Source organism: Rhamphochromis longiceps, linkage group LG15 (genome assembly GCF_057381845.1).
Source record: "Rhamphochromis longiceps isolate RC_006_pf linkage group LG15, R_longiceps_female_GT1.1, whole genome shotgun sequence".
Taxonomy (NCBI): domain Eukaryota; kingdom Metazoa; phylum Chordata; class Actinopteri; order Cichliformes; family Cichlidae; genus Rhamphochromis; species Rhamphochromis longiceps.
Window position 1 is genome coordinate 11,885,532 of NC_140571.1, and position 25,070 is coordinate 11,910,601.

Consider the following 25,070-nt stretch of genomic DNA (forward strand, 5'->3'; position numbering starts at 1 on the left):
TTTTGGGGGTGATTGTGGCTCAAGAGTTGGGAGTTTGCCTCGTAATCGGAAGGTTGCCGGTTCGAGCCCCGGCTCGGACAGTCTCGGTCGTTGTGTCCTTGGGCAAGACACTTCACCTACCGCCTACTGGTGTTGGCCAGAAGGGCCGATGGCGCGATATGGCAGCCTCGCTTCTGTCAGTCTGCCCCAGGGCAGCTGTGGCTGCAACTGTAGCTTGCCTCCACCAGTGTGTGAATGGGTGGATGACTGGGTGTGTAAAGCGCTTTGGGGTCCCTGGGGGGACTAGTAAAAGCGCTATACAAATACAGGCCATTTACCATCTATATAGTTGAACTTGAGACCTTGAATGAACTTCCCTGGTGTAGACCATTGGACGGACATTTTTGCGGTAATACAGAGAAGCTTTTTTGACTGGTTACTGAAGTTAATGAGGAAGTTCAATAAGGAAGGATTACAATCTGCCTGCTTTCCTGGGTGTTCGGTCGTTGGTCTATTATTTACACCACTTCCACTTTCCCATGCTGTTGAACTCAGCGTTGACACCAATGCTGACACTAGTCGAATCATCTTTTTGTCCACCTTCTTCGAACCAATCAGCCACCACTCCACGTGCTTTAAATCTCACAGCTCAACAGTTTTCACGCTCTTGTCCGCTCAGCCCACTTCCTCCCACCGTGGTCACTCAGATCTGTCCTAATTTCTATCACCAGGATTATGTTCTGCTGTGTGGAGTGGATGTAAAGTGTGCAATCGCCAAATAGATTAATTGAATTCTGTATCTCAATAATCATGTTCGGTTCTTCTTGAACTGGTGTCTCAGTATATAAGGCAGAAAGAAGATTATTACCATATTACCAGGTTTAACTTGATATTATGAGATGTTTATTTACACACCCAGCAGGCATGGAGCAACATTTGTCATGTTTTTGTGCTCAGTTATGTTCAAAAGCCACTTGTTAACTTTGTCTGCCTACCATTTGGTGCTGGTACTGGGTTTTTTGTGGCTCTTTCCACTGAAATCAGCTACCTGCTGCCACTACAAACAATGCGGGGCTGTAAAACTAAAACAGTGCGCTGAGTTATTGTCAGCTCTTCATTACAAGTGACCTACTTTCCCAAATATTGCATAGTGCCAAAAAATTGATCACGGCATGCAAAGTCATCTAAAAATGTGCAGAGGACTTCTTTATTTCTTTTCTTTTCTTTTTACTGGCCCTTTTTTTGCTTTCTGTGGTAGATTACCACTTTTATTAGAACTCGCACACATGCACACACAAATAAAGCACGAACATAAACAGACGCACACGCAAATTGTAAAAGCTTCCTCAGAGGTGAAAGCATAAACTACGAAAACAAGCTTCTCTTTGATAAGCTAATACCTGTGTGCCAGCTTCATTCATTCACACACATGGCTTTGCATGTGTTGGCCCTCACTCTCTCCATCTCTCTCTGTCTCTCTTTGACCCAGAAGCATTTCTTCTGCCCATCGAGACTTTCACAGAAGCTAAAAAAAGACACACTTTTCCCGTCTCCTATGGAGGAAAGAGAAAAGTAAAGATATGGGAAGCAATGCAGCCGGCCCAGAGTGTCATTATAATAGATAATTTAAAAGCCTTGTGAAAAAAGAAAGAGTGCCATCCTCTGCTATGAACCTAAATATGCATGTGTGCATTGAACATGGCATATTCAATCAAAAGAGATGCTCGTGATGAGAGCACCACTTGTTTTCTCTTCATATACCGACGCAAAACATGGAACAGGAAGTCAGAAAGGTGTCTAAGGGCAATGACAGGAAACAAATGCTCTAATCACACCAGCAAATCTTTAAGTGTGTGCAAGAGAATTCGATTCGGCAAACAGTCACTGACAGATTTTATCTAACGCAATAGCAGTTTTTTATTCACAACCTAAAGACAACTTAAAGTTTAAAGTTTAAGCATTTTTCTTGGTGACAACTTGTAATAGAGATGGTTAGTGATCATACCACATGAGTGCAAATGCCATCAACAGTTTGCCCCAAATTCATTTGCAAGTCAATCAGAGCTTTACTTCATATCATTCTCCTGCTACTTGTCACCTTTTTCTTTAGGTTTCTACATACTGCTAAGTAATGAAGGGAAAATGTCCAAATCTCATGACAAGACCAGCAGAAGTATAGAATGTGTCTTAAATATTTTTAACTTCCCTCCCTTGTAAAGTGGTTCTCAGCACCAGAACAAACAGTGTCTATGGAAATCCACTAACACAGTGTTTCAATTCAATTGAAGCAGCTGGGGTCTAAAGCAATGATAGGTGAGGCTTTGGCTACACAAATAAAACTTATATTAGATTGATATGTGTACGATAAACAGCATTATTATAATTTGTCGACAGAAAAAACGTATGCTAATGCACCTTATCGGCTTCAGTTGAGACTGATGCAACACTTGAACATCAATGGTAACAAAGAGGAAGTGATTCTGTCTAAACACACTACTCTGTAATGAAAACCACAATCTAGTTAAGAGGAACAGTTAACTGATGTCAACAAATATAACGGAACACACAAGATTTTTAAACTTCAGCTGCTGACTGACACGTGTGAGGTAAGCACTGAAATGCACCTTCAGTCCTCCTTTAAAACATGTTTCATGCACAGAGCTTTGATTCCAGATTAAATGTGCGTCGCAGAGTTTGTGACAAGAGCGTGCAACACGCAAAGAGCCAATGGCTGTTAACTGCAAAAGGATTTTCACGTGCAATTAACCCATTTAACATCCAGTGTTGAATTGGTTCGTACATTTTTGTAAGTGTAGAACAATAACGGTTTTAGTCTGTGAGAACTACCTTTTGATATGAGTGAACATACAAAAATGAAGGAAGTCACTGTACTGTATTGTTTTTCTAGGCTTATGAGTTTGATTTGCATTCATTCAGGATTCAGCAGTCTAATCATCATCAGTAAGGACTCTGTGAGCACAGGCTTCCTTAGCCAGCCATTTAGCCATTTAAGTAACTTAACAGTATATGTAAAATATTACATTTAATGTGGATATGTTTTGCCATATGTATCAAAATACATATTAACAGTACTGTGCATATGGCTGAAATAGTCTACAATAGAGAAGTGCCAAAAAACCTCTTCCTTCTCTGAAATGAAGAGTGAAAGATGCTGCAGGAATGAACTGAAAATTAGCATTAAATACGCTGTGACTTTTATTGACAACTGTGAATGTTCCTTGAGGATGATTTCATGGTGTAATGTGACACTATAAGTGTGTGAGACAACTCTACTTGCCCTTTTCCAGTGACTAAGCCACCACCAGAAATGACAGGGACAGTAAGGAAGAGAAGAAATATGGAAAAGAAAGGACTGGGTGAATATCTGAGAAGGATGTTTAATAATAAAAGGGATTGATTCTTATAAAGAAGGTGGATTCAGTATGATCTTCGTGTATAATCACATTTGAATATAAGAAATGACTGCTACTGCCTTAAAATAAAGACAAATATGACGAAGCATGGACACAGAGAGTATGGACTTGAGGCATTGTTTGCAGCTTTTTTGGCAACACAAATGCCAATTATTCATTGTTGGAGAACATTTCTATTCAGTGCTATTGGTATGTGGTCTAATTCTTCTCAGTTGCCTTGGCGACATGCACATCAGGAGGACAACGCAGCATCTCGCAGCCTTCCAAAGGCAGGCTCTAAATTGTTCAATAAAAGGCAAAAAAATGTAAAATACCCACACACCTGCCAACAAGGAGGAACTCTCCATAAACCCCGAGCCGCCTCATGGCCATCAGCAGACCTCGGACAGTCATGCCCTCGCAGAAACACACCACCACACGAGCTTTGGGTAGTCGCTCCCGTAATTTCCTCAAAAGGCGGTCGTAATGTTTCTCCCCTGCGTTACTGTAGATCTTGTCCGAGTGAGCAATGCACAAGCCTTCTTGAGAGGCCAGCTCCTTGAAAGCCTCCATGCCACTCTCCCCATAGTTTCCTGCAGGTGACGCAACAAAAGAGACAGTGAGAATAGCGAAATTTTAAATGGCGTCCCATAAAATGTATCTTCAGCGTCTTGGAATCCCATTTCTTAATGATGGGTCCATTTTCAGTCATTGAGAGCTTAAAAGATGAAGCTTTCATCTGTGATTGGAATACAATCCACATCTTGGTGTTTTGCATTACATGCCTTTTTATATGCAATAACACACTGGCATCATTAAATATGAGTAATTGCTTTTAACCACACATCTCTAATTATTGTGCTGATGGACAACAAGTGTTTAAAGCACCCCACCCCCCACCCTTCCCACCAGTTGTTCACTGTAACAAGCCCTGACCGAGTTGAAGCTCTGATCCACTGATAATGAGTGTGAGAGTTGGCCGGCTAGTGATTGCAATCAAAGCCAAGAGGGGTAAAGATCGTTGTCCTTGCTTAACAGCATGCTATCCCAATCAAGAGCCCGGCAAAGCTGTTGAGCCTAAACCTTCTCTTTTCATGTGAACTACTTTTCTTGACTAATGTGTGAAGAGCTGGATTTCGGATGAAGCCAACGGATCTTTAGCAAGATACCTGGATTGTACAGACAAGTCAATCAGCTGTGCATGCAGGAACACGAACTTGCATTTGATTGTGCTTGTTATCAAAAGGGAATTAAAAGCACCTTTAAATAAAAATGTGTAAACATTGGGCTGTGTGATTGGCTTCACTGCCCCCACCCCCCTCCCTCCCAAACATGGGTGATGGAGAAAAAGTATTCTCTCTGTGCATGGCATGGCTTTACAGAGCGAGGAAGACAGCAGCTGACACAGGCATCACACTAAAGCATTTATTCTGACACAATGTGGCCATGTGTTGGTTTTCCGATAGCCCTTTGATGATATTTTCAATTGCCTCGTTTCATTCTTCCACTGGTAAATGGAAATAATGATATCCAATTATTTTACTCTTTCCATCTCAGCTGTGAGACAGGTGGGCGGTGGTGCATTAGTTGACAGGCCTTTTGACAATGACCACCAAAAACCCACTCGGAGCATTGCAACCAGACGGATGATAATCGGGACAGGTAATTTATGCAATTTCACAGCCCTAGCTGTTGCTACTGGCAACAAGCTGCAATTATAACTTGAATAAGGTGGCAGGGAATAGGAACTCGTGGGCTTAAGACAGTCGTGACCACAGTTTCAGAGATAAATAAAGATAGCTCAAAACAAATTAGTGGATTTACACTGGACTTCTCAAAGGTCGAGTAAGGTCGCCATATGGCAAAATATATTAAGTCTGAATAGACTAAAAAATAGAATGCCTACAGTTAATTAAATCTTAAAAGTTTATATTGTGCAAAAGTATATTACTGTAATAATAACTGTACGCAATGAAATTCACCCTCCCCTGACTGTGCTCTCATCACTCTTAAATTATGACTTCAGTCCCACAGGATCCTGCTGTAGGTATATTGAAGGTCAGACAGCTGACGCCACCTAGATGTGCCTCCAGGTACTACACCTCCCTAGCTCCCTATCTTCATCTATCTGAAAGCAACCTGTGTCAAAGCCCATCTGCAACACCTGACTATAATAGGACTTTCCAAAGATGTTTTACACTCCCCATGAGTATGCAGTTCCTCAGGGGGGGATCCTGGGTAATGTAGCCTGTCACTCATAATTTGGGCACACAGTCGATGACTGTGTGTTCACCAAGACTTTAATGAAAACCCATGGACATAATTCATGTCATAGTAATTACTTTGTCTTCCCAACCTGTCTCTCCTTTTTACCTCCCGTCTCCACCATAATGCACTGGCAAGACTTCTTGAGACAAAAGTGAGCCCCGCTGTGTGAGACATGATATTCATTTTAATTTATATGCACTGAGAGGAATTTTAAGAACTAACGTCATTTTTCAGTGCAGTCTCACCCTTCACACTTAACAGTTTGAAAATTTCCACAAGAACACCTACAGTTTTAATGTTAATAAAGGGCCTGCTAGATTTCTACTTTTTCAACTTGTAATGATGACTTTAATAACACTGATGAGAAAGTCCAGCTTTGGATCCCAATACTGTAACATCATGCCAATATGAAGAAAAAAGAACATCAGACGACCTGATGTGTAGTCACCTTACACAGTTGCGCATGTTTGTTTGTTTATTTTTTGCGAGCAAGGCACCCATAACTCTGTTTTAGTGTATATGAGATGTTTTGCTGTACATGAGGCCAATACAACCCTCCAAACTAATGAGGGTCTACACTTAATACAGAGATGTGGATGCATTTGCCAAAAAAGCAAGAGACTGACAGGAAGGTGCAACGTGATATTCAAAGAGAAGTAAAATAGTAATCAAATGTCTTAGACCAGCTACCTTGAATTTTAAAAAAACATACACGTGAAGCTATTTTTATATATAAATATAAAAATATATGTAGTAGCCCTTCACACTTGGACAATCAAACACCCAGGATTGGCACAACATCTTATATAAAAGCTGGACATGTGTCACTGTCAAGCTCCAAACTCTGTGATCAATTACAGCCTTGCTGTGATGCTTCACTATGTTGTCCACTAATAGGCTGCAAGACTAGGGGTGAATTATTCTACTGTTGTGGTGGTGTTAGAGACAAGCAGTAATGGGCTCTCACCCTCAGTGTGCACTGCAGACACATAGGTCCAATTGTAATGCTTGACAATGTCCAGCATGGCCCGAGCCTGAAGAGTGTCTGAAGGAACGACCCTCAGGAAGTACTTGAACAAAGTCTTGTCACTCAGGTCGATGCTGGTGGCAGAGTAGGCAATCTGGGGGATGTTGAAAAGCTGCAACAGGTTTTGCACCTGAATAGCTACAGAGCTGGATCCAGGTCCGATCACACCAGCGATAGGTTTCTTGGAAGGTGGTGGCTGGTTGGATGGGGTACCGTCAATGCACCATTTGGACCCGTCCTTATCATCCCGGATGGAGATGAGGGAGTCCCGGATGAACTCGATGCTCTGCTCCAGGGCGACAGACGAGTGCCAGCAGGAGTCCCGGATCTCACAGCCAAGACTGATGTTGGGGAGCAGGTTGGGATCGGCGTTAATTCGGTCCAAAGTGTGGAACATGGCCTCGACCCTCTGTATGCCGTACTGCTCGCGCACGTCCCCGCACTTCCGCTCGGCCACCTTCTCAGCAGACGGCTGGTGGTGGACAGAGAAGAGTGCGCCGATGATCACGTCTCCGTCCATGCGAGCCACGGAGCGGGAAACAGCACGTGGGACCACCGACCGCTCATAGATGCTGCTGCTGTGGGAGAGCACGAGAACCCGAAAGAGACACGCGGGGAGACACAAGAGAGCTAAGAGACCCATCTTTACGCATGCCATGTTGCGCCACATCGCGTGAGCCGTGCCAACTGTGCAGGCATATCATCTGCTGTCTGCCAGTACTTCCACGCTTATCCCATCCATGACCTGCGAGCACGACACCTGGGAGGCATCCACGCACACCTGCTAAGAAACAAGACAAACTGCTGTGACGTGCAAGCTAGGAGAAACGAGGACAGATGTGCCAAACGTTTATGTATAAAGAGTTGACTAAGCACGCATGCTCCTTTACATCAACGCCCTGCTTCACATTCCTACAGCTGGCAGCCCTCCTTATCCCGCTATTATCAACCACCAGACGCGAGATGCCATTGAGCAAGGCATTCAAAACGGACACCCAGCTGGTCTATGGCCAACAGTGGTTCAACAGTACTACTGTCTGGTCCGCCAAGCCTCTACGTCTATTTAACACGTGCGGAGACAGTCCGTTACTTCAAAACCTCTCAGACAATACGGTGTTTTCATTGCAAATGATCGCTTGCTATTTTGTGCGGATGCTGGCTCAGCCATCCACAAGATCAGGCAGGCTGCCGATTTCAGGACCGTGGACAGCGCGTTTTCCAAACACGGTACAAGGACGTCTTTGGGACTACTGGCTGCACTCGTCATCCCCTCACAGACGCATTCTTCACGATTTTACTCATCAATAGAAACTATTATACGAATCTATGTGAGTTTAATACGAGGAAGCCTACAAGATAGACGATATACATATAAACATATTATTATTATCCGTCGTGCAGCCTAAGGTACCTCTAGGTTTAAATGAATAATAATAATAATAATAATAATAATAATAATAATAATAATAATAATAATAATAATAATAAACAAACTAAGCTGTTACCTTTATAATAGGAAGCATGACATGACATGTTCTTATTGTCACCTTTAATCAGTCCATGTTTCCCATTCTGCTACAAACACCATGCACATTCAAACATGTTTTTTTCCTGGTGTGTTAAAACTTACCTGAATCCTTGAGACATGTCGCGTGCCTTCATCCGTCTTCTGTAGCGCGTGGTCTTCGGCGGTATTAGACTTGAGTCTCTCTCTTCCCCCTCTCTCTCTTTCTCTCCGTCTCTCTCTCTCTCTCTCTCGTATTTCTTGCTTGCTCTCTCGACTCCAAACATGAAAATGAACATCCCCTCTGCAAGTGTCACCCCTTCCCCCTCCCCCTCCCCGTGTCTAAGCCCATAAATCTTGCAATGTTTTATGAGAGATAAGAATACGAGCATATGAGCAAAATCTGTATTTAAACACAACGCACAAAAAAATTTCATATTCTGAGCATTTTGTGACGTCAGGTGAGCAGGGCACTAAAAATCTATTCTGTAGTTGTTCATGTGTGTGTGGATGTTTATGTTGGATACAGGCTTTTGTATATCATTATTTCAATTAACTTGTATTTTGTCACTTGCTTTATTTTGAAAGGGAGAAAGAACATCAGATTAGTCTGAAGTCTGGCGTTACACACCATTTTGAGTCATTTGACAGCTGAAGAGAGTTTTAGGACGTTGAGCTGAGAAGTGCAAACAACAAACAGAGAGGAGCCTGCTTCTCATATCTCCACTCACTTGAGTTTACTTGAGGCCTCTGGCTCCAGCACGAAAAATAAGCCCTGGATGTTTTTAGCACGGAGTAGAGTCTGCTGCGCCACCTAGCGTTCGGTTGAAGGAGCTCGATGACTTATCAGTCATTAGGTCAACAAAACCGGCCACGGATCTCAGCTTTTCGACCCTTAAGCAGATTCAAAGAGCTGCCATTAGGACGTAAGATCAATTTTTTATGTATTTTTAAATAATTATTCCCTGTGAGTTATGATTACAGAGAGGAATCTGAAATAATTTCGCTCAAATCTGGCGAAATTGCGAGTGAATTTAGTAATTGTTTCATCTTTACCCATCCATTATGATAAGCAAAGGTTTCCCTCCCGAGAGGCATGTATTCTCAAGTAGTGGGCCCTTGTCGTGACTCACGCCAGGCGGTATGAATCAAAAATAAACTTATACAAAGGCGTCACTACTGCCATTCCTGGTGCCCGGGGCTCCGGGAGCGAGCATCTGATATTGAACCTGAATAGAAGTGACATGTTTAAGAAGGAGACACTGCTGGATACTACGGCCAGCTGTGGGCGGGGACTTCAGCCTGAGTGGGTGGACCGCAAGGCTTTGTAGCAACCACTTAAGAGTGATATTATTTAGATTATGCAATATTAGTGAAAACAGATAAGAAAAAAAACCCTTAAATTTATTTTATAAACTGGGTATTGTATGTTTGATATCCATTTAGATCAGGGGTGTCATACATAAGGCCAAAATCGGCAAGGCCAAGACAGGACAGCTTTAGAAAATGTGAACTTTTAATTGTATTTTACAGCTTTTCAAATTATATCCTTTCCCTTTAGTTGGATTCATACCACATATATACGTCGCTTCTTACACTGAGTCCAAAAAAAGGACATTTTCTGTGAAAATGAAAACTTTATAGTTTATAATTATAAGACAGTCTGGGAAAAATATTTGCTGGAACCTTTTCTGTAATTTTACACATTTATCATGTTTTTTATGGGTCCGGCCCACTTAAGATTAAAGTCACCTATGATGCAAAATGAGTTTGACATTCCTGATTTAGAGTTTGCATTGTTTCCACCTTCTGCTATTAATACAGTGGCTGCTTATGCTTGCAAAAAGAGACATTACAAAAAAAATAGATAAATCACCCACAAAACACTCTTACCTAGCTATTTTACATCTTCAAAACCTTACTGTCATCAATCAACGTTTTGAAAAGTCTTATGTTACTAGTCCTTATTTTGTTCCGCTTGCAGCAATGTCTGCCCTTCTCATCCAGAGCAGACGATTGATAGCCTCTCTTAAAGACAGAAAATAAGAACTGCTTAATAAGCAACGGTGAAAAGATGATACATAAATATCTGTTTTCTTGTTGAAATATTTTACATTAACCCCCTCGTGAATGTGCACAGATAGACATGGTTTTCAGGTTGGTGGGGGTGGGTGAAGTGAGAATTAAAAATAATCTACAAAGACCAAGAAAGTTTTCACAGTTCTGTGAAAAACTACGTAGTATAGACTACAACCCTCTATAAAATTAAAATTAAATGGACTCAATTAATCGATCATCAATAAGTGTGAGCACTTTTATAAAAGCCAACATTTTGGCAGTTTGCTGGTCTAGAGCATTAAGGTGCAAAAACCCATGAGCTACATCTCAGAATCTACAAGCGTCAGTTAGTATGTTTAATGTTAAAGGTCACAATTAGAAAAAGACAGGACAAGTGTCGCTTGTTTGGAAGTGAAAAGAAGATCGCAGTACAGCCTTGGTTTGTCAAGTTGCATCTGAACAACCCACAAGACTTCTGGAATAAAATCCTTTGGACAGAAAAGATCAAAATGGAGATGTTTGTCTTTAATGCACAGAACCACATTTGGAGAAAATCAGACAAGGCATATCAGCACAAACACCTCAACTCATCCCTTAAGCACGGTGGCAGACTGGCAATGATTTGGGTTTGTTTTGCAGTCAAAGGGCTTGTGCACCTTGCAGTCACTGAGTCAACCATAAACTCCTCTAGAGTCAGATGCGAGGCCATCTGTCCAACAACTAGATCTTGGCCTAAACTGGATTATGCAACTGGACAATGATCCCAAATACAGCAGTAAATCTGCAACAGAATAGTTAAAAAAAACAAAAGAAACAAGATGTTGCAATAACCCAGTCAAAGTCCAGACCTCAACCTGAGTGGACCTGAATGCATTTTGTTTGTTTTATTTAGTTCTTTAAATTGAATGACAGTGAGACTTCGGTTGATATGATGTTGATATGATGTAAAACAGCAATATTCCCACTGCATGGGTTTGTTTCAGCACCTCGTGACAGGTGTATTCAGTTCTGCTCAGCTTTGATGTGTCCGTGAGTCAGCTCCCCCGGGTCCTGTGGTGCTGTTATGTAGGTGGCCTCGACCTCTAAACGTGGCACGTCCTTCTGTTAACAGCAATAAAGTGAGGCACAGTCCATCTTTTTCCACCTAGGAGGAGGCTTAACAAAAACAACGGTGCAACAGTGACCTCTCCTGTTTGTTAGCAATTACTGCACGTTAGTTGAAAAATGTTTGTAAAGCTGCATTCTCTTGGACATATTAGACTCAAAAGTTTATATTACTTCTGTTTTTAAAGAGGAGCAATTTTCAGTTTAGCAGGTTATTCATTTTCTTACTTTTTCGAAAAAGTTAGAATCACCAGCACATGGGAAAATCAGTAATCTTCTTTCTAATGATCGTTTAAGTCATATTTGTAATGTTTTGTGGACTTAAGGCCAGCAAATTTATTTGTAAGCTATTTTTTTGCACGCAGACATAATAAAATGAACAAATAAAATAAATATCCGGTACACATTAAGGAGCTTCCGTCATCAGTTCATACACAGCATTGTAAGGTATCCAGAAATTGCTGAACAGAAGCAAACAAGGAATACAAGTTATTATTGGAAAAAATCTTTTTTCACTAATGGTTTAATCTATATAAAATAATCAGGTTTGTATGATGTAATATGCCAGTTTTGTTAGTTAGACTTGCAGTTTATAATGAATTGAAGCTGAACTTAACTTAATTATTGGACCCTCTTGTCCATCCTTATCCACTGGTGTTGGACGAAAATCCTGTTAATCTTACAGAACCCAACACCATTGGATGGCAGCACGTATAGAATCAGCAGTGGGATGTAACTCAGTACATTCCATCAGAAACTTTACTAAAGTATTGTTTCAGTGTAATTGTATGTTGTTACTTTCTCCTTCTATTTACAATTGTTGTAAATATTGTACTCCAAACAATTTATCTCTCTCTCTCTCTCTAATCACATTATTAAACACATCATTAAAGTGATATACACACATTACTGAAGTAACATTTGTGTGTTCCTATGATATATGTTTGTGCTTCCAAATATATTTTTATAGGTTTTACAAATTTTAATGCTACAATGTCAAAATAACCCATGACATAACAGTACAGGTTTATCCTGTCATAGTTATTATAGATGTCATGATGTATAAGTGGAACTAAACAATGACCATAATGTGTCCTTTTTTAAAAAGTTTAGATTAATTGTTCAGTTAAAAACACCAGTTTTTCAGTATTGTTTGCTTTTAACATCGTTGCAAAACTCCATGTCTTCGCCTATGTAGGCAACTCCCGTAATTATTCTCAGCTTTTTTTTTTCTTTTACCCCGTGTAAAACAGATGTGCGCTTTGGTCAATAAAGTTTTGAACACAAAAAAAGAGAAAGGCTGAGAGGATATGTAGCTAGCTACTGGCTATCATTAGCACTTTCTCTATAGCCGTAACTGCAGTTAACAGCTGGGTTTGTTGTAATTTTTTTTAATACTTTTGATCGGACTTTTTGCTGCCAACATTACGATCAGGTAAGAAGTGCCCTGCATGCTAGCCCGGGTTTATACCGCTGTTGTTTTGAACCGTTCAACTTCCGAGCTAGCTAGCTGTTGTTAGCTAAGAGTATGAGCCTGCCTGCCATTGTTACAAAAACAAGTTGATTTGATGGTGAAGGAGCTGATGACAGCAAACAAGCTTGCAGCACTGGACTCGTAATATACTACTGTACACGGTAGTGAAAGCTTCTCGTCTTTTTTTGCTCTTGTTTTAAGTAAACTTAGCGAGGAACATTAATCTAGCCACGCTGTGTTTTTGTGTTACGTTTGTTGTCAGTGAATGCGCTTTATTTGGGTCAGACATCTGAAAAGAGATGCTGGTTAAAAAAAAAAAAAGTAACTAGTATTGTTTTGTTAAAATATTGTGGATGTTAGTCGCGTGTTTGGTTATGTATTTATACATACTGCAAGGTTTAGAAATGACGGGGTAGCGTTTAACTTTCCAATGGATTTGTTTGCATTCACTCGTTTGCCTGAAGTGGTTACAGAAACAGATGCTCTGAGTAACTTGCCACTGGCATCAGGGTTTTTTTTTTGTTTTGTTTTGCTTTGCTTTTAATCTTTTTACACGTGAGATTTAAAAATGGCTGCACAGTAAGTGTCCTTTCTACATGTCCAGCTTCGTTGGATACATTTTAGACGTGTTTCCTACTCTTAAAGATGTCACTAGCTGATCTCTGGCTACAAAATAACTTTATTTAATGTGTTCTGTTCACAACTTCTGTTAAAGTCTTTAATATAATCTAGAATCATTCATTATGAGCCAACACACTTTTGCATTTTATGCCCGTAGGAAGTTAAACTTTAAGTGCACTATCAAATGCTAGTGCAACAGTGGAATTACACTGGCTATGTAGATTCTTAAAGATGAAGATTTATTTTGCTCCTAAATTTGCTTTAATACAATTTATTTGTTTTGTAAGATTTTTTTGGAGCCTTGCCAGTGAATGACATAATAGATACAGCAATGTGTTTATTATACTCAAAACGAGTATGCTGTTTTTCAGTATAAGTTCATTTGTAACATGTTATAAACAGAACACACTGCCGACTCAAATCATGCACAAAATTAGGGAGATATGTTATTCTCCTGTCCAAAATGTGAAAAAGAAAACGTTTTAGCGTCCTGCACTGACCAGGGAATTTTCCTAATAAGGTACTGCATGAGACAGCCTTTTAGGTGTGTCACGTGACTGCAGCTGAGTTTGTTATTCTTTAGCAGAGAGGGCACTGTTTCACAGTTGCCATGCAGGCTTCATTCATGGAAAGAAGAAAACTGCAGAATATTTAGGTTTGCTTTGTAACTACTGATTTTTTTCCCCAGTGCATTCATATGAGGCATGTTATGTTGTATGCAGAGGGGGCAAGTATAATGCGCCGCTCTTTCATGAAATAATATGTGACAATAAATTAAAACGGTTCGTACACTTCTTTTGAAATATACTGCAATGAACTACAGTAAAAGTCTCTTTTAAATGCAGTTTCTGCTACCTAGAAATATCATTTCTGTTGTATTACCTACTTTTCTTGTTGCACTTTTAAGAAGCTTTGATGCTTTGCTTACATGCTATTTGGTTGAAATAAAGATCTTTAGTACTGAGGCATGGCTCTCATGTGTGACATCTACTGGTTTGTTGTAGTTGTAACAACCTTTCAAGACTTGACTAAAACTCTAGGACAGCATAATACTGATTTTATAGTTTCCTTTATTTTATGTGTACAAGGAAGGGCTCAGACGGCTACTTTTTTTTTTTTTTTTAATTCTTTTATCTTTAATATTTCTCATTTAGAAAGAACAGCTGTAGTAAATGCAGATATGCAATGTGCAGCATACTTCATGTGGTGCCGAGATGGCGTACATGTCAGTTATTGTTGTTAGCAGGTATATTCCCAGTGACCATTGTGACCTGTCTTTTCAAGATGATGCTATTTATTCTAATTGTAAAACGCAAAATATAGCAAAAAATAAAAAAAATCTTGGTTTCGTCATTTACTGTATTGTAATAATATCACACTGCATTCTGTTGCTTTTTGACTCGAGCTCCGATACTGTATTAAAGCAGTCGAGCAGACTTTGTTGCTAATGTGTCGTCGCCCTACACTTACTGCATTTGATCTTTTGGCAGGACTGTGGACTGTCTTCTTCCAGAGTCACTCCCCATCACTCTGGTCTGAAGATGGAAGAGGACCATGTTCACTGTATTTCCTGTTTTAACCAGAGGTGCACGGTCAAAGCTGAAACAGGAGTTTCTTGCGAGCTTATAACGTGTCCTTTGGTTTGTGGGGCTGTTTTTCACTCCTGCAAAGTGGATGAACATCAACTTATGTGCCCACTGATGAGGATTCCTTGCCTAAACAGTGGATATGGTTGCCCCGCCACCCTGGTGCGCAACCAGATGTATGCTCACCTGGAAGTGTGTCCAGCTGGACTTGTGTGCTGTACTATGGAGTGGAACAGATGGCCTGTTAGCTGCCTGGATTATACTTCCTATGAAAGCCTGAGCCGTGGTGTGGAAGAGGTGGAGCAGCTGGACATGGCACTTGCCCTTCAGGACCAGCGTACACTGCTGGAGTCCCTCAAGGTGATTGCCATGGCACCTACTGCACAAGGAGAGCCACTTGTCAGTGTTAGTAAAGAGAACAGAGCGACACACTCCACTTTACAAACATGTGCTCCTAAGGCCTCCTCATTTATTCAGTCACCTTCCCCGCTGCCAGCCACGCATCAAGCACAGCCACACCCACCAGGCTCAGCAAAGGAGAAAATTTTCAGTGGAATTAATGGCTTGAATGAAGAGCACTTTGGTAAACTGTATGAGGCCACAGTTGAGACTGCAAGAAGCTTAGCTGCTGCTTTAGACTTTGTTAGCAGTGCCAGCTCTGGTGAAACCAGCGCAGAGCGTGTGACCAAAGAAGCTGCTGTACAGAAAAGTAGATTGAGCAACAATGGAGACTTTCAGAATGGACTGGAAGACGAAACACCTGCAGCTTCAGATAGTTTGCATAAAAGCGGCATTGAGGAGGAAAGTGTTTGTTCAAGCTGCTTGAGTGGAAATGGGTCTCTAAACGAAACAGACGTAATGATTGTGAATACAGCCAATGGACCATTTTTAGGGGCACCTGAGGCTTGTCTTGAGACGGCCTGTCCCATTGAGGTTCAAGATAACTTGCATGCTGATGACTCTCAAGAATTACTTGCCCGTCAAATGGCACCTCCACTCCATGTCAGAAAGCCTGTGGCACAGAGGGCTGGTCATATCGTTCTAGAAGATAGAGGGCTCTTTCTTTCAGAAAACCATGGGGTCAAGAGGAACTACCAGACCTTTAGGGGCCCAAGCCAATCTTCATTTTCTAATGGTCAGATGGGTATCACTCCAGGCAGGTCATTGTCTAGGTTCCAACCCGTAATGGAGGACAAGGCAGTGGATACTTCAGAGCTAGAGCAGGATGACGACCCCATGGGTCTAGGAGAGATCGATCTGATCACAGCAGCCCTGCTCTTCTGTTTAGAGGAGTCTAGAGAGTGCAGAAGGATCTCTGATACAGTCTATATTGATGGTTACCATGTTAACTTTGGCACACAGACTTTCACCTTTCCTGCTGCAATCTTAGTAACTAACACCAGAGTGGGTGACATGGCCTCTGCTTCTGCCTGCGACCATGCTGCCCCACAGATCTCCTACCCCAGCCCTTTCCGTACCCTCCGCTTAGGTCTCGTCCTGGAAGCTCTGGAGGTCGAGGCAGTCCCCCATAACCGTTACCTCCCCCCTAACCCCCGCTACCAGCATATGTTCCCCTTTGTCTGTGGTCAGTCATTCCGCCGGGACCAGTTTTCATCCCATTTCACAAATGTCCACGGTGACATTCACGCTGGTCTCAATGGTTGGATGGAGCAACGCTGCCCCCTGGCATATTATGGCTGCACGTTTTCCCAAAGAAGATTTTACCCATCTGTCCAGGGGGCAAAGGTCATTCATGACAGGCACCTCAAATCCTTTGGAGTCCAGCCTTGCCCTAAAGCAAAACTTCCAGGTGACTCCCAGTCAGACCAGTTTAGTGGGCTTCCTATTGAGATACTGTGGCACATAGCTGGATTCCTGGACAGTTTCAGCTTGTGCCAGCTGTCATTGGTATCAAGGACTATGAGGGAAGTGTGTGCCAGCCTCCTTCAGACCAGGGGTGTAGTGGACCTGCAGTGGGAGCGAAGACAAAGCCCTGGTCCTCATGGCACTGTGTCATGGCAGACGAAAAATAAAGTAAGCAGAAATCCAGTGTACTGTACTGTATACTGGTGTTTAACTATTTCTCTAAAATAGTTATTAAAATTTCTTGTTAGCACCAATGTATATAGCTATCGTACTACCTATATTAAATGCAAAGTAATATATAAAAGGCCAGATTTTAAAGATAATAAATCAAAAACTACTTTTTTTATTTACTACCCCAGGTTTGGCGATTCAGCACTGCCTTCAGCCCGGTGTTAGCGTGGGGCTTCACTGATGTCCCCAGCATGTCGAACCACCTTAAGAAGTGCCACTTCAACAATGTGGAGCACAAGACCGAGCCTGTACCCCTTCCTGCCATGTGCACCGCACGGGATGGACACTCACTCCGTCGCGTCCTACGCCATGTTAACATCTGACCAAACACAACCGACCAGTCAAAGCTGCATGAGATTCACTGCCGTAATCTGTGAATGCTGCAACTAAAAAAAAATCTCTTCCTGCATCACACTAGATTATGAAGAAGCCTTAATGAAAACACTTCACTTGCCAGGTTTGTTGTGTGTGTGTGTTTGAGGTCCCTGTGGAGAGAGAGAAATAAAACAAACATTTCACTTCGCATGGATATGATCTGAAAATACGCACTTATTCTGATAAGATGAACTATATTTTCTTGAGTACAGATATGCACAGTGGATTTATATTATTCTATGTGATATGATATCTATATTAACAGGAATTTAAATGTTTTCACACTCTTGCCTTTCAGTAGTAGCCATGGGGAAAAGCAGATTGTTGTTTTTGTTTGTTTGCATAATTTCTGTCTGTCAGAAGGTATGCTAGCACTTTATATAATATTTGCTATTCCCTCTTCAGTGACCCTAAATGATATAGCTCTGATCTCTTTAAGTGTCAGCCAAGTGCAAACTTGTTGTCTGGGTGTGTAGGATGTCCGAATGTGAGTGTAAACAGATGGATAACACAGAAATGCATGTGCTTTAATACAGTTTAATAAAGTCTTTACAATTTTTGTAAAGTTATTTCTTATTTTTGGAGGGTTTGTTTCATTTATTTATTTATTTCTACTACTGTAACTAGGCTAGTATAGTTAAATCACAGTTAAATTATTAATTAAAATTGCATAGCTGTCTTTCTAAAACTAGTATTTCAGAAACTGTTGATTTACTGGTATTTCCTGCAGAACCATCTCTTGAGTTTAAAGAGGATGGTCTTCAAAATATCAAGTGAGCATCAGTTCCCTGGACATGTGTTTGCCATGTGTTCCCTAAACACATGGCAAATTTTGAAACAGATGAACTATAGTATCAGATGACGCCACCGGGTGTTACTCCAGTCAGGTACAAACTGAAAACTGAGGCTACAATTTGCAGAGGCTCACCAAAATTGGACATAATATTGGAAAAACGTCTCACGAGTCTCTATTTCTGCTGCAATACATGTCTGTAAACATGAAAGCATGATTCATCCTGACTTGTATCAACAACTCAGACCACTGCTAGTGGTGTGATAGTGTGTGGGACAGTTTCTTGGGACACTTTGGGCCTCTTGGTACTGATTGAGCATTATTTAAATAGTGTACCCATCTTCCGATGGCTGCTTCCAGCAGGATAACGCTAATGTCACGAAGCCGATTTCATCCCAAACTGGTGTCTTGAACGTGGAAATGAGGTCGTTGTACTCAAATGTCCTTCACAGTCACCAGACCTCAACCCAGTACAGCAGCTTTGGCATGTGGTGGAACAGGAGGTTTCATCCTGGCTGTGCTGCCAATAAATCTGCAGCAGTTTGCAGATTTTTTTGGCCATTATTGCAATCTATGAAAAAAACAGTGCATTTAAAAACTATAGCTACATCTATTATTGTCATCAACTCTAGAATAACATTTATGGTATAATTTAGATTAACCTCAGCTAAATTAATTATAAAACATTTTCACCACTTCTTTTTCTAGTCAAATATCAGCATTAAAATATTCATAAACAAATACAACAGTATTTATATTCTCCTGGTGAAAATACAGGAAAACTGTGGTATTTACTCAGTGATAAAAATCATCTACATTTTATAATTGTGTGAAAATATTTCTATTGCGTCTAGTACTAGATTTAGCATCAGTGTATTTATATTTTACATTTGCATTTAGATTATTCTTAATTCAAAAAGTACATCTACTACTAATGTTTTTGATTATTAATTATATTTAACTAATAATAATTATTCTCTTTTGGGTCTGACAGGATCAAACGGTTCATGAAAAACATGTTTCCTCAGAGTCTGTACAGCTGCTCATCCTACCTACTTGCAGGTATGGGAAAGAAGTCTGACTAAAATGAGCTACAGCTCCATCTGTTGGCCAGATAACATCACTGCAAAGTCTGGACTCAATCCCCAACTTCTACTACAGAGATATAATATACTAAATGCTGCTTCCTTATTCACAAGAGGTTGTCACAGTGGGTAGCTTTACATGTTTAATTTAGCAGGGTTTTTTTTTGCCGGATGCACTTCCTAATGCAACCCCAAAGGGATTTGTTTCTCCTCCCGGGATCATATAGTGAAACATCATTAGCAAGTGAAGATTAAATTAACAGAATAAGCAGAACAAGCCAACCAATCATCTAGCTGGTCCAGCCAGCAGCCCACAGCCAGGCTCCACCATCAGCCCACAGCCAGCCTCCACCATCAGCTAGCAGGTCCAGCCAGCAGCCCACAGCCAGGCTCCACCATCACCTAGCAGGCCACAACCAGGCTCTACCACAGGTCTACCAGGTCTATCCGTCAGTCAGCATGTTATCCTCGGTAGTCTTTTTTCCTTTATTGCTTTTATTGACAGCTTTTTGTCTACATGAGGTGCAGAAACAGTCTGTGGAGCAAGAGAAACCATACTTCTTACTCCTCTCAAAGGGAACAAGGTGGGATTTTACATCTTTTAGAAGCTTCTCAAACGTGATCATCAGCAGAGATCTCATCTCAACTGATTTATTTATTCCAATATGTGTAAAAAGAAAATGTTTTATTGTTCTTCTGCTTCTTTTATCTGGAAATGTGCAACCTAATCCCGGTCCAGATTGCAAATGCTTAAGTACTCCTTGTGATTTTAAAACTCGAACAGGTCTTGGTATCATTCATTGAAATGTCAGAAGTCTTCTTCCCAAACTTGATTTTGTGAAAATTTGGATGAGAGAGTTAGATACCGATATTCTCATATTATTAGAAACCTGGCTTACAAAATTGATTACTGACAAAGGCATAACGGGCTATAATCTTTTCCGTTGCGACCGCCCCAGAAAGGATGGCGGTGTTGCAATTTATGTAAAAAGCAAATTCCATGTTACTGTCGATTCATCGGTATCTGTTCGTAAACAGTTTGAACTTCTTGCCCTCAAGCTCCAACTTTTCAAGGGCTATTTTATTACCATTGTGGGTTGTTATAGACCCCCCTCGGCTAGTAGTAGATATTTTTACCAGCTTTGTTAAGTATATAGCACTATTATCCGATGTGTGCAAGGACACCGAGCTGCAGGAATGGATCAATGAGATATTTACACACGGCGTCTTAGGAAACAAACTCTCTGGTAAATAATAAATACCCTTAATTATATTTGTCACATAAAGCCTAGGTTATAATGAAAAATATAGTGACTGACAGTGAGCGTTCTGTTAACAGGGTTTCCGGCATCCTTTAATACTGTTGAGGAGGTGATCAAGTTTATCACCATGGTGATCTTCACAGTGTCAGTTCAACATGCTGCACTCAATAATGGACAGGTATAACAGCACGCTATGTAATTATGTTTGATCAAGTACAGTGAGTCTTTGCATCTCCATTAAGGAATTGATTCAACTGCCTTTTGGCCACAGAGAAGTGTCTCTATTCTATTCCATGTTTCCCTGGTTTGCATTTTTGTAAAGGATACATACTGCAGCAGATCCAGAGAAACACCTCATAATTTAACAAGAAATTTAGGAGCATTTGGCTGAGTCAAGTCATTCCAAGTTACTGCACCCAGTTCTTTGGATCATTGTCCCATCATGCTGGGATAAGCTGAGTTATCAGATTTTATGCAAACATGTGAATGTTGTCAAATTCTGACATTCTGAAACCAACTACATTTTCCAGATATTCAACTTTCACCTAATGTTATCATAAGGTGAAGCAAAAATCAAAAAACACACATTATGGCACGCAAAATCTTGGACCACATTTATCATTTATATAACTATATAAAACATTTAGTAAAATCTTCTTTGTCAGTTATTCTCTCCGACTATAATTCCCTTTGCTTTATGTATCAGAAAAACATAATAGAAGAATAATAGAATTTGCTGTAGCTCTGAAGATATTGATAGATAATGTTTAACATGAGAACAGATATCTACCCTTATTTACATAGATACAATAGCTATGTCCTTTGTTTGAAAAATAAAGCAAGTCATTTATAAAAACTTGTTTCATTCTAGTTTGACTACAGCTCCTGGATGCCCTATGGCTCAGGCTTGCTTCACAAACCTGCTCCAACCACAAAGGGGCAGTCAAGCATGACGACATTATTGGAGACTCTTCCAAATATTGGGGAGACAGTAAAGTTTGCAGGAATGCTTTGGGTACTTTCCCACAAGTATACAGATGTGGTATGTATCTTTTTTTTGCTTTTCATGCTTTATTTATATTCCTTTAAAAAAAAAAGAGTATCACAAATAAAATATTTTTAGTCTGACTAACTAACTTTGCTTCTGCAGGTTCTGTTGGGTCAGTACCCTGAAGAACGATTCGATGAACCTACCCCGAAACAAATGATTAAAGAGTTTCAAGCAGAGCTGTCCTACCTCAGTGAAGAAATTACAGCAAGAAATTCTCGGCTTGAAGTACCCTACACATATCTGAACCCGACTGAAATAGAGAACAGTGTAACCATTTAGTCAACAATACATGGTATCCTGCTTTCTTTGTCTATAATTCTGGTACATATAGTACCAAGTGAGGTGACGCTGGCAGCTTCTCAGGTTTTATATGTTAGTTGTATCATGATAAATAGGCATGTTCATTTTTTGTATCTACTGTGTATTACATAGATTAAGAGATTAGTTTGGGGACATTGGGGGACTTTTTTTTTTTACAATAAAATGATAAAATGGTTTTTAATTTGTTAGAATTTCATGCTTTTTAAAGAATATACATACAATTAAAATAGTTTGTTCCTATACGCCTAAAAGTAGCATGCACATCTGAGACTATCACTCCTTTTTTTTTGGTTGTAGGAGGCACATGATTGACACATAGTGTGTGCATAGCTAATGTTACCAAGGATATGTAAAGGTTAGTTCTTCTTTTACAATGCTGAAGATTTAGACTGTGAGCCAATGTAAGGTTTATAGCACAGTTGTCTAAAATAAAAAGCACTGGTAATTACCAAAATCATTTTTTATGTTTCTGTAATGGTTAGTGCAGCAGTATGCACGAGCTGCATTGTAAGTATTGTTATCCATTAATTTTCAAATTTACTGTTTTATAAAAAAAAGAAGAAGAAATAGTAAAGCTCATTATTTTTTAATTAAGATACCAAATTTTATTATTTACTTGCATTCCTGAACAGAAAAAAATATATGCTTGGTTCAAGTCCAACGTGTTGGCTAAAATTTGGGTATAAAAATGTGAACTCACTTTATTTCCCTAATAACCAGTGTTGGGACTAACGCGTTATTAAGTAACGCGTTACAGTAACTACGTTATTATTGTGGTAACGAGCACGGTAACTAGTTATTATGCCAAAACTAGGAACGCGTTACTCGTTACTGGGATTTAGATAGGCTCGTTACTCGTTACTACGTGTGGTGGCTATCACGGAGCTTCCACAGATTCAATAACATTAGCAAGTGGTGGAGGCCAGCAGGTGGATGAAGGAAAAGGGACGCAGAAGGAAAAGAGACCCGAGGCGGCCTCCGGTCCAAGTGTGAACTGAACTTCAGGTAAGAAGTTATGACCTGCAGTCTCTCTGGGTCAGATATAAACCAAGTTTAGGTGGAGTTTATTTTCGTTATTCTGACTTTTTCCGTACTGCGTGCTAGCTAGCATGACGGAGTTTCTATACAGCTGGGTGGTGCTATGAAGTTAATGATGTTGAACTTTATTTTGTTCATAAGTTATTAGAGTTGCCAACTGTCCCGTCTGGTATTCAGAGAAAATATTACGCGTTTCTTATTGGGGTGAAAAGGAACAGTTTGTCCCGGACTTCAGCTACAATGAAAAAGGCACAAAGCTGGAGTTATTCTGTGTTTACGCTGCACATCTGCCTCTCATTCTCTCCCCCTCCCTCTCCCGTTTCTACTTCAATCATGAAACTGATCAATGATCAGCTGATCGGCTTTTCTCTCTTGTTTGTTTATCGCTCACTTTGCGCCGAAAGAGGAAACCAGCGGATGTTGCGCTAAACAACAGCAGCACGTTTAAGCTTGATCAGCTGTTGTTAGAATTTATTTAATATTAATTTCTAGTATCAGCTGATGTTTGCTGGAGCCACAGCTGCAAAAAAGCTGCTGGTCATGATATGGTTTGGTTATCTGGTGAGAGGGAAACATGAAGATGAAACCAGGAGATGTCCTTACTGGATCATCAGAGCTGAACAGGTGATGGAGAAACAGGTTTACCTTTTAGGTGACATGAATGAGTTGAAGGGAAGTTATGAACTGTTTCTGAGAGACAAATAACCCCAGGATCCTTTTTTAGGTAGCTGACAGCTGGTAACTGTGCAGGGGCGGATCTAGCAAAGTGTTGCCAGGGGGGCCAGGTAGGGCATTAACAGGGAAAGGGGGGCACAAAGAAATACTTTTCTTTCTTATTCTCATTTAAAATGTCTAGCTTTTAAAAAATAATTATCTGAATCTTACAACAAACGATTGATAGATTGATGCATATATACCATCAAAACAGTGTACATCACTGTCACAACAGCGTTTGTTTTCATTCAAAGGCTTTATGATTTTTCCTATAATGGTGGGCTGGTCTCTAGTCAAAATGCCCAGGACGATTTTTTTGTCCCAGTCCAGCTCTGTATGCAGCTCATCTGCAGTCTGGTGTTGCCTACATCTTCCTATTCAGAAGGCAGAATTTCCGAGTTCTGAGTACAATCAAAGCACCACGACAGCAGTTTTTGTGTTGGATGTAAAAGGCGCACATGACGCTGTGACGTAGGCTAGAATCATGGCAGCAGTCAATGACGGTCCAGGCGTGGGATTTCTCTCGTGGAAATATGCACATTATCTTTTCCTTTCTATTTGTCGGTGGCACAGTGCACTTGTGGCAAGTAAGCAAGCTAGAAGACTGGCAAAGTTATGGAAGAAACACATTAACAAGAGAATTCTGAGTAAAACCAAAGTTACTTTCCCTAGTAACTAGTTACTTTGAAAGTAACGAGTAACTTGAAGTAACTGAGTTACTTTTGAGAGAAGTAACTAGTAATGTAACTAAGTTACTATTTTAAAGTAACTTACCCAACACTGCTAATAACAATATAATTCTTAATTTTAAACAACTTTTTGGGAAATTTCTAAAATATTTATTTTGTGTTTTCATGACAGATGGCCTAACAAATATGTTAAGCAATGTACAATATACATTTTTTTCACTTTCTTTTGAAAGGAGGAAATTTATTCATGACAGAACGGTGGGAACAATCACTCTTTGTGTAAAGCTGTATGTTTTAATTTTCATCTTGCTGTGACATTAAATACCAATAAAGAAATACTAATGAGGCGCAGCAAATTCAAGCATTAAAAATCTCTTTGCATCTCTGATTTCTTTTTCTGTAGTTTCCACAATGCAATCATGGGTAAATAAAAGCTAAAGGTGACAACAGCTCGCACACATTACGCATGTGAGCTGTTGTCACTAGACCACATATACAGTACATCACTTTATGTGGAACAGAAAGGGGAGTGGACAATTTCAGCCGAACATTCAGACAGTGATTCTCAAAATAAATCTTGGAAAATAAACTTTTATATGTAAATGTTATTC

At 40.3% G+C, this 25,070-nt stretch overlaps 3 protein-coding genes across 5 annotated transcripts in view; 2 read left to right on the forward strand and 1 right to left on the reverse strand.

The window, feature by feature from the left end:
- The window catches only part of grm1a (glutamate receptor, metabotropic 1a), a 35,162-nt gene extending 27,805 nt beyond the window's left edge, over positions 1 to 7,357 (reverse strand). For both annotated transcript variants that reach the window (XM_085381654.1, XM_085381655.1), the window contains exons 1-2: positions 6,628 to 7,357; positions 3,736 to 3,985 (exon numbers count right to left, since the gene is read on the reverse strand). In XM_085381654.1, the coding sequence (XP_085237780.1) occupies positions 3,736 to 3,985; positions 6,628 to 7,357 (980 nt within the window). The remainder of the gene's footprint in view (positions 1 to 3,735; positions 3,986 to 6,627) is intronic.
- A 5,288-nt stretch (positions 7,358 to 12,645) lies between these two features.
- LOC146652180 (F-box only protein 30-like) lies at positions 12,646 to 18,047 on the forward strand. Of its 2 annotated transcripts, none has more exons than XM_085382838.1 (3): positions 12,646 to 12,788; positions 14,939 to 17,068; positions 17,260 to 18,047. In XM_085382838.1, the coding sequence occupies exons 2-3, from the start codon at positions 14,990 to 14,992 to the stop codon at positions 17,452 to 17,454; spliced, it is 2,274 nt and encodes a 757-aa protein (XP_085238964.1). In that variant the 5' UTR covers positions 12,646 to 12,788; positions 14,939 to 14,989; the 3' UTR covers positions 17,455 to 18,047. The 2 variants fall into 2 exon arrangements, with proteins under 2 accessions (XP_085238964.1, XP_085238966.1); XM_085382840.1 differs by lacking the exon at positions 12,646 to 12,788 and adding an exon at positions 12,826 to 12,988.
- Positions 18,048 to 20,557: 2,510 nt separating this feature from the next.
- LOC146652181 (hydroperoxide isomerase ALOXE3-like) lies at positions 20,558 to 22,254 on the forward strand. Its single transcript, XM_085382526.1, has 4 exons — positions 20,558 to 20,631; positions 20,724 to 20,824; positions 21,518 to 21,688; positions 21,797 to 22,254. Exons 2-4 carry the CDS (start codon positions 20,774 to 20,776, stop codon positions 21,974 to 21,976), a joined length of 402 nt encoding a protein of 133 aa, XP_085238652.1. The 5' UTR covers positions 20,558 to 20,631; positions 20,724 to 20,773; the 3' UTR covers positions 21,977 to 22,254.
- The last annotated feature ends 2,816 nt before the right edge of the window (positions 22,255 to 25,070 follow it).

Excerpts from the sequence above, each read along its gene's own strand:
- LOC146652181 (XM_085382526.1), top strand. The coding sequence starts at position 20,774 with ATGGTGATCTTCACAGTGTCAGTTCAACATGCTGCACTCAATAATGGA. Across the intron at positions 20,825-21,517 it reads CTGCACTCAATAATGGACAG|TTTGACTACAGCTCCTGGAT; the intron begins GTATAACAGCAC and ends GTTTCATTCTAG. Across the intron at positions 21,689-21,796 it reads CCCACAAGTATACAGATGTG|GTTCTGTTGGGTCAGTACCC; the intron begins GTATGTATCTTT and ends TTGCTTCTGCAG.
- LOC146652180 (XM_085382838.1), top strand. The coding sequence starts at position 14,990 with ATGGAAGAGGACCATGTTCACTGTATTTCCTGTTTTAACCAGAGGTGC. Across the intron at positions 17,069-17,259 it reads CATGGCAGACGAAAAATAAA|GTTTGGCGATTCAGCACTGC; the intron begins GTAAGCAGAAAT and ends TTACTACCCCAG.